The sequence below is a fragment of the Macaca thibetana genome, chromosome 9 (genome assembly GCF_024542745.1).
Source record: "Macaca thibetana thibetana isolate TM-01 chromosome 9, ASM2454274v1, whole genome shotgun sequence".
Lineage (NCBI taxonomy): Eukaryota > Metazoa > Chordata > Mammalia > Primates > Cercopithecidae > Macaca > Macaca thibetana.
Window position 1 is genome coordinate 77,381,687 of NC_065586.1, and position 9,447 is coordinate 77,391,133.

Sequence of the window (9,447 nt, forward strand, 5' to 3'; positions counted from 1 at the left end):
TTGACCCCTTTATCATGATAATATCACTTTCTTACTTCTGGTGATAGCCTTTTGCCTAAAAAAAATATAAATATTATATATAAATATATATAAAAATATATAAATATAAATACATATGTAAATATCATAAATATGTATAAATACATATATCATATATAAATGTGTATAAATACTATATAAAATATGTATTATATAAATATATAAATACTATATATAAATGTGTATTATATAAATATATAAATATACAAATGTATAATTATTCAGCATTCATCTAACTAATATAAGCATGGAATATTTTTTCCATCTTTTTTTTTTTAATATTTAGTGTACTTAACACAATTTTGCTGTTCTATCCAATCTAATAATCTCTTCCTTTCAATGGTATAGTTAAGATATTTACATTTAATGGTGATAACAAATATGCTTAGGCTTACCCCTAACATTTTGCTATTTGTTTTCTATTCCCTTCATTTTTTTCTTTGTTCGTCTTCACTTTTTCTGCCTTCTTTTGGATTAGTTGTTTATATTCTATTTTATCTCCTTTATTGATTTCTTAGCTACAATTTGTTTTAGAAGTTTGTAATAGTTTTCTATTGCTGTGTAACAAATTATCACAATTTAGAATCTTAAAAAACACATTTATTATCTCACAGTTTCTATAAGTCAACATTTTAAGACAGTTTCACTGGGTCAAAGTTTTGCATTCTGCTCAAGGTCTCTTAAGTTTTCAATCAAGATGTTAACTGAGTAGCGTTATTTTTTATTTGATTGTTTGTAGAAACGTAATCTGCTCAGGGCTGTTTGACTGAGGGCCCCATCTACTCATTGCCATCAGCTCAGATCTATTTACAGGTCCTAAAGGCCACTCACAGTTCCTTGCCATGTGATACTTACCACAGGCAATTTACAACATGTTGCATGCTTCTTCCAGGCCAGAAGGAGAATCCCTCTTTTTTTTAATGCAGTCTGCTAAGCTTCTGCTATACATGAAAATGGAGGCATGAGTGGAATGATATCCCCTCTGCCTAATAAACAACCTAATCAATAGAATGACATCCCATCACCTTTATTGTATTCTATTGGTCACAATTTCTGTCTGCACTAGAGAGAAATCACACAAGGAAATGACTCATTGGTAGCCCCTCTAAGGTGTGTTGGCACTATTGCTTCAGAGACTCTACTGCACAGTTTTAACTCATCAGTTCACCTTCAACTGATACACAACCTTCAGAGAAACTGTACAAGCATATAAATTTACTTTTATTTCTTCTCTCCCACACTTTGTGCTACATTTTACTTTTACATATGCTATAAAACCCACATCACAATTTTTTTTTTTCTTTAAAGATAGGGTCTCATTCTGTTACCCAGGCTGAAGTGCAATGGCATGACCAACTCATCACAGCTTTATACTGGGCTCAAGTGATCGTCCCACCTCAGACTCCTAAGTAGCCAGGACCACATTTCACTTTTTTTTTTTTTTTTTTTTTTGAGACGGAGTCTCATTCTGTCACCCAGGCTGGAGTGCAGTGGCCAGATCTCGGCTCACTGCAAGCTGTCTCCCGGGTTTACGCCATTCTCCTGCCTCAGCCTCCCGAGTAGCTGGGACTACAGGCGCCCGCCACCTCGCCCGGCTAGTTTTTTTTTTGTATTTTTTAGTAGAGACGGGGTTTCACCGTGTTAGCCAGGATGGTCTTGATCTCCTGACCTCGTGATCCAGCTGCCTGGGCCTCCCAAAGTGCTGGGATTACAGGCTTGAGCCACCGCGCCCGGCCCATTTCACTCTTTTGTATACATTCAGATTTGAAGCTAATGCCATTTTCATTCAGCCTGAAAAACTTCTTCCATGTTTCTTGTAGTGTGGGATCTTATGCTGAAAATTGCCTTCCATGCTTGTGTGTTTAAGAATGTCTTTAGTTAGCCTTTTTATTTTTATTTCTATTTCTTTCTTACTTACTTTATTTCTTTATTTCTGAGGTGGAGTCTTGCTGTGTGGCCCAGGCTAGAGTGCTGTGGCGTGATCTCGGCTCACTGCAACCTCCGCCTCCCGGGTTCATGCCATTCTCCTGAATCAGCCTCCTGAGTAGCTGGGACTACAGGTGCCTGCCACCAGGCCTGGCTAATTGTTGTATTTTTAGTGGAGACGGGCGGGGGAGGGGGGTGCGGTTTCACAGTGTTAGCCAGAATAGTCTCGATCTCCCATCTCCTGACCTCGTGATCCGCCCACCTTGGCTTTCCAAAGTGCTGGGATTATAAGCGTGAGTCACCACGCCTGGCCTAGTTAGCCTTCATTTTTGAAAGCTGTTTGCTGGAAATAGAAATCAAGGTTGACTTTTTTGATTCTTACAGTATTTGAAAGATGTTACTCTATTGTCTTGCTTGCATTGTTCCAAAAAGAAATTTCCTGTAATCCTGCTATTTGTTTCTATGTAACATGTGCCCCAACACCCCTAATTACTTTAGAATTTTTTATCAATGGTTTTAGGTTATGAATTATGGTGTAACTTGATGTAATTTTCTTAATATTTCTTTGAGATTTGTGAAGCTTCTTGAATATATGAATTACATTTTCATCACATTTCAAATTTTTTGGTCTTTATTACTTATGTTTTCTTGTCCTCTCCCCTTGCCTCTCTCTCTGAGACTCCACTTTCAAGTATATTAGGCTGTTAGAAGTTGTCTCACAGCTCACCACTGATTAGTTCATGTTACTTTATTTTCATTTTTTAATATTCTGTGATTCATTTTGGGTAGTTTCTCTAGACCTATGTTTCACTTTCATTCCGCAATGTGTAACATACTATTAATACCATCTCATTCCATCTATCACATTGTAGTTTTCATCTCTACAAGTTTGATTTAGGTCTTTATTACAAGCTTTGTGTCTTTGATTAACTTTTTTTAACAGCTTTTATGACAGCAGTAAAGTGTAAATTTAGTGGTTTTCTGTATAGAATTGTGCAACCTTCACCATAACTTAATTATAGAACATTTTATTTACCCCTTTAAAAGAAACACTATATCCATTTGCAGTCCCTTCCCATACTCTCTCAACCTCTTATTCCCACCAATTCCCAGCCCTGGACAAGCACTATATAAATTTACTTTCTGTTGCTACAGATTTGTCAAATCCAGACATTTAACATAAATGAAATAAGATATTATGTGGTCTTTTATAATTAGCTTCTTTCACTTAGTATATTTTCAAGGTTCGTTCATATTTTAGCATGCAGTAACCGTTATTTAGCATGTAATAAAGTTCTCTTTATTACTGATTAATACTTCATTGAATGAAAGTATGTGTTTTCACTCACCAGTTAATGGACCTTTGGGTTGTTTTTACCTTTCAGCTTTTGTGAATAATGCTGCTATGGATGTTTGTGTACTTTTGTGTCTCCATGTTTTTATCTGTCTTAGATATATCACTAGGAGTGAAACTGTGACTCATATGGTAACCCTATGTTCAAAGTCTATGCACCATTTTACATTCCCATCATCAACATGAGAATTCCACTTTCTTTACATCTTTACCACCACTTACCTTTTTCATTATAGTTCTGATAATCTTTTTTGAAGATAGGGGATATAGTTACAATAACTGTTTTAATGTCCTTGCCTGTTGATTCTAACATTACTTCAGTTCTGATCAGCAATTGATTTTTCTCCTCATTTTGTGTTTTTTTTTTTCTTTTTCTTTTTGCAAGCTTGGTAATTTTTCATTGCATGACATATGTAAATTGCACTTTAACTGGTTTGTGAACATTTTTCTATTTCTATAAATACTACTGAAGTTTGGTCTTGTCATCTGTCATGGTTTGTTAAGTTTGATCCATTTGGGTCTTACTTTTAAGAGTTAGATGGCACTAGAGCACTGATCAGCTAGGACTAATTACTGCCTACTAAATAATAAACAACTACTAAATCAAGACTTTTTTTGTGTACTCTATCCAACGTCCAATGGACTATGAAGTTTTCCAGCCTGGTTAGTGGAAATAGTGACTATTTCTGACCCTCCGTAATGTCCTCTTTTTTTTTTTTTTTTTTTTTTTTTTGAGACGGAGTCTCACACTGTCACTAGGGCTGTAGTGCAGTGGCGCAATTTCGGCTAACTGCAACCTCAGCCTCCCGAGTTCAAGCAATTCTCCTGCCTCAGGTTCCCGAGTAGCCGGGATTACAGGCGCCCGCCACCACGCCCAGCTAATTTTTTTTTTTTTTTTGTACTTTTAGTAGAGACGGGGTTTCACCATGTTGGCCAGGCTGGTCTCGAACTCCTGACCTCGTAATTCACCTGCCTCGGCCTCCCAAAGTGCTGGGATTACAGGTGTGAGCCACTGCACCCGGCCATGTCCTGATACCTTTAAAAATCTTTTGGCTAGTTTATTGAGACACATACTGCTCAGTACTCAGGTGAAAGAATACCGAGTTCTCTCTGAGCAGTTCTCTTTCTCCTGTACTCTGCAAAGAACATTACCTACCTTGGTTTCCCAAGAATATCAGTTCTATTTTGCCAACGCAGGCAATCCGCTGGGCTCTGCTTGAGTTCACTCTCCTGCATCTCTTCTATAAAATATTAGTATCTCTGAAAGCAGCTCGCTTTTTGAGCTCAGATCATTTGCTTCCTGTATCTCCCGGATCACTATTCTTCTTTACTGATTCCCAGCGTCTTAGAAACAGCCCCACTGTTTTTCGGGGTTTTTTTTTCTACAGCAGTAGTAAATATTTTAAATAAAGTGTCAATGCTGTAAGTGTCCCCTAAAACGCAAACTCAAGGAAATACTTTCCCTCTTTCCAGTAGAGCAAGAACTTCACAGCGCGCGGCCGAGTTCAAGTTCCACTTACAGTCTCTGGCACCGCCTACGGTCTAGCGCGCAGGCGCAGAACCCGTGCGCGCCTAGCCATAAGCGCGCTTGCGCCAAGCAGCGAGGCACGCCAACGTGCGAATCTGCGCCTACCAATTAGAGCGCAGAATGGTCGTTGGTGCCCGCCCACTAATCCCTGCAGCCAATCGCCTGCCCCGGCGCGAAGTCGACTGTGAATTCAAAATATACCTAGGGATTGTGGGAAGGCGGCTGAACGCGGCGCCTAGAAGGATGGAGGCGGCGGAGACAGAGGCGGAAGCTGCAGCCCTAGAGTAAGTGTTTGCGGCCAAGTGGCAGCTGGGGGCGGGCCTGGGAGGACCTTGTGGGCCCCTATGTGTAATGATTGCTGCCCTCGACCTTGTACAGCTTTTGAGGTTCGACCCTGCCGTGAATTGATCCTCACCGCAGTCCCGTCTTAGGTTCCTGAGGTGACTGTTGCCTGCTCCAGGAGTACGGCCTTTAGGGGACCGTTCGCCGCTCCCCACATACACATACTCCACAGGATGTGCTCTAGGAGACTGTTTTACTTCTGTCTTCTTGTCCCAACACGACACATTCCCAATCACTTCTCATCCCCATCCCTGCCCCCCCGTAGACTTCTCCAGTCCCTAATAATGAAAAACCCTAGAGTCGAGCCAGGCATCCAGCCCTCTGCCCTGAGTCCTTTCTCAGCATTTCCAAGACCCTGCCCCAAGGCTGGTGCTCACTGCCAGGAGGGATCCCAAGGCCCAGCATTCTTCCCCTTTCATGTATATCTCCCCGGCTTCCTTGACATCTTGACTCAAATGGTTTCTCTTCAGTGAGACACTCCCTATTTAAAATCTCAGCGTTTTTCTCAAACTCCTTATCTACTAACCCTGCTGATTTTCCTTTGGGCACGTATTATCACTGTATGCCCTCCGTGCACTCCATTCCTCGTTGCAGGCTGTAGGCCCTTCAGGCCCTTGTGTAAACTCTGGTCAAGGCAAGACTCTCAATAGTATACATACTGATATACACATCCACATTTGTGTACACACAAGAACTGTAGAACTAGCATCACAAGAAGCTGCAATTTCCTCTGTTTCCTTACCCCTCCAGGGTCCTGGCTGAGGTGGCAGGCATCCTGGAACCTGTAGGCTTGCAGGAGGAGGCAGAACTGCCAGCCAAGATCCTGGTTGAGTTTGTGGTGGTATGTACAGGATGAGAGCGAGCCTTTCAGAAGCCAGGGTCTGGTCCTGGCTCCTCTTATTGAGATACAGGGCAGCATTGGCAGAGAGCAGACTTTAAGGAAACCTGTAAGGAGGTAAGGACGTTCCCTGTCTCTGCCCTCCCTCTGAGCAGGACTCCCAGAAGAAAGACAAGCTGCTCTGCAGCCAGCTTCAGGTAGTGGACTTCCTGCAGAACATCCTGGCTCAGGAGGACACTGCTAAGGGTCTGGACCCCTTGGCTTCTGAAGACACCAGCCGTGAGTAGGCAGGGGATTGGAGTAGCATCTGGCCTGAGTGGGGAAGGAAGGAGGATTTCAGATAGGTCTCCCATTTGGCTGATGGGAAGGAGGCCCAGTGTTGCAAGGAGGCAGGCTAGCAGGCCACCCTCACTCATGTTCTCATTCCTGGTGGCTCATCTCAGGACAGAAGGCAATTGCAGCTAAGGAACAATGGAAAGAGCTGAAGGCCACCTACAGGGAGCACGTAGAGGCCATCAAAATTGGCCTCACCAAGGCCCTGACTCAGATGGAGGAAGCCCAGAGGAAGCGGACACAACTCCAGGAAGCCTTTGAGCAGCTCCAGGCCAAGGTACACCCAGGGGTCCTGAGTACAGGGAGGGAAGGGCAGTCAGATAGGAAGAGGGAAAGAGTGAGCAAGCTGAGTTGTGCCAGCTTGCAATCTCCCAAAATTCCAGCCAGAAAAAATAGACTTCTTCTCCTGGTCCCTCTCCCTTGCTTGTCTGCAGAAACAAGTGGCCATGGAGAAACGCAGAGCAGCCCAGAACCAGTGGCAACTACAACAGGTAGGTTCATCCTCCTAGGAGAATATCCCTTCCCACCACCATGCCATCGTATGGACTGTGTCCCCTGTCTAGAAAACCTTCGTTTTGCTTCTTCCTTTGAGGCACTATAATATAAATACCAACATGGGCTTGAATCTCAGTATCACCACTTACCACTGCATGACCTTGGGCAAGTCACCTAACTTTCTGTTTCTTTATCTAAAATGGAGGCAATAATACCACCTACTCTAGAGAGTTATTAAGATGATTAAATGATCATTACAGCAAGGGCTTAAAATAGTACCTGGCACATAGCAAGTTAAATAAGTGTTATCACCTTTGTGCCCCTTCCCTCCAAGAATGCCTCACCCTAGAACAGCTCATTCTGATCTTTCCTTTTCTCTAGGCCCCTACTCTACTCTGAAGTGAATAGAGTCCCTCTTTTCATCATTGAGCCTGAGCCCTGAGCTGGGTGTAGGCTGGAGGGGTTGGAGGGATGGTTCTAAGACCTCAACATCTGATGCATAATGTCTGCACACTCACTCCTGGCAGGAGAAGCATCTGCAGCATCTGGCAAAAGTTTCTGCAGAGGTGAGGGAGCGTAAGACAGGGACTCAGCAGGAGCTTGAGGGGGTGTTTCAGAAACTTGGAAACCTGAAGCAGCAGGCAGAACAGGAGCAGGACAAGCTGCAGAGGTAAGGTTGGGAGCATGGGTTGCGGATTCAGAATGGTCCAGCTGAGATTCCTTTCCTTCACACTTACCTCCTCTTTACAGGTACCAGACCTTCCTCCAGCTTCTGTATACCCTGCAGGGTAAGCTGTTGTTCCCTGAGGCTGAAGCTGAGGCAGAGAATCTTCCAGATGATAAACCCCAGCAGCTGACTCGACCCCAGGAGCAGAGTACAGGAGACACTATGGGGAGAGATGCTGGTGTGTCCTTCAAGGTAAGTGAGAGATGGAACAGGTGGGCATGGGCAGGCAGGTGGAGACAGAAGCTGCGAGACTGGCCTTACCCACTGTCTATACTGTATTTCTCCAAGTCTGTCAGCCTACAACCTGCTGGAGATGCAAATTTGCCATGACTTCCTGGAGGACAACAGCATGGAGAAAGATCCTAGAATAGGTCAGACCCAACTTAGGCCTTGGTGTCCCTGGATGCAAGTGTGGAAAGAGGGAAAGCCTCTCTGTACATCTGAGCTCTGCTACCCATGGAGCAGATGGATGGTGGGAACAGGAAAGAGCTTATGTTACAGTTTAACACCTCATTCCCTTGCTCAGCCCACCCAGAGCTAACCCCTGTCTTCTTCCCCAGGCCTCTGACTTCCCTCACCACCCCCAACCATCATTCCAGGAAAGACTGTGAACTCCTGAGTTCAGCCTGATTGCTGACTACATCCCAGCAAGCTCTGGCATCTGTGGATTAAAAGCCCTGGATCTCTCTCAGTTGCGTATTTGTTCATCTTCATATGCTGGCAGGAAGAACTATTAGTACAGATACTCAGAAGCCAATAACATGACAGGAGCTGGGACTGGTTTGAACACAGGGTGTGCAGATGGGGAGGGGGTACTGGCCTTGGGCCTCAGGGGTTGCTTCCCCCTATGATGCAGACATGCTGAATTTAATTCAAGGAGGAGGAGATTGCTTTAGGCAGGTGGTTATATGTGGGAAGATAATTTTTTCACTAATCCAAATTTTATTCATGGATCCAAATGTTTGTTGAGTCCTTTCTTTGTGCTAAGGTTCTTGCTGTGAACCAGAGCTGTAACAGTGAGCTCATCTGACTGTTTTAGGTTGTATAGCCTAGTGTTAACATTCTTAGTGTCTTTTTGTGCCTTAAAACATTTCTTGATCACTGGTTTCAGATGTTCATTTATAATATTCTTTTCAAAGATTCAGAGATTGGCTTTTGTCATCCACTATTGTATGTTTTGTTTCATTGACCTCTAGTGATACCTTGATCGTTTCCTACTTTCTGTTTTCAGATGGAGAAGATGTACCTTTTTTGTAAACTCTTATTTTGTAAACTCTTATTTTTATCAGATGATCAACTCATGTACTTGAATATTTGTTTTCTCAAATAAATATTTAAGGCTATACATTTCTTCTGACTTCCTTTATTTTCACAATCATTCAATTCATAGCATTTTCTATATTCTGTTATAATTATTTCATTCATAAATTTCTTTGAAAAATAATTTGGTCTTCTATTGATTGTGGGAAGATAATCTAAGTTTATAGAGAATGTCATCTATTTAACAAACTTTGAAATTTGGTGAGTGAATTATAGCCTCGATGTAGTGATCTTTTTTAATGTTTTACATAGTTTTGGAAAGAATGCGTTTTAGATTGTATGCAGTATTTTCTATTAGATTATGTTTGCAATTTTTGTTTCAATTTATATCTTCTATATACTTAATTTTTTGTTGTCTGAGTATCACCTGAGAGAGGTGTGTTCAAGTCTCCAACTATGATAGTGGAATTGTTCATTTCTCTTTATAGTTCCATTTTCTTACATATTTTGCAGCTCCTTTATTAAGGTATATGTAAATTTACATTTATATTTTTCTTCAGAACTGAACTCTTACCTTTGTGTGGTAGCCTGCTTCATCTATAGGC

General features: G+C 42.2%; 1 protein-coding gene across 5 annotated transcripts; it reads left to right on the top strand.

The window, feature by feature from the left end:
- The first annotated feature begins 5,030 nt into the window (after positions 1-5,030).
- ZWINT (ZW10 interacting kinetochore protein) lies at positions 5,031-8,922 on the top strand. 5 transcript variants are annotated; one of them, XM_050803076.1, is made up of 9 exons: positions 5,070-5,131; positions 5,940-6,030; positions 6,183-6,306; positions 6,471-6,637; positions 6,795-6,851; positions 7,383-7,525; positions 7,606-7,774; positions 7,871-7,953; positions 8,143-8,273. In XM_050803076.1, exons 1-8 carry the CDS (start codon positions 5,091-5,093, stop codon positions 7,910-7,912), a joined length of 834 nt encoding a protein of 277 aa, XP_050659033.1. In that variant the 5' UTR covers positions 5,070-5,090; the 3' UTR covers positions 7,913-7,953; positions 8,143-8,273. The 5 variants fall into 5 exon arrangements, with proteins under 5 accessions (XP_050659032.1, XP_050659033.1, XP_050659034.1 ...); XM_050803075.1 differs by having other exon boundaries at positions 5,031-5,131; positions 7,871-8,922; XM_050803077.1 differs by lacking the exon at positions 7,871-7,953 and having other exon boundaries at positions 7,383-7,421; positions 7,625-7,774; positions 8,143-8,922.
- The last annotated feature ends 525 nt before the right edge of the window (positions 8,923-9,447 follow it).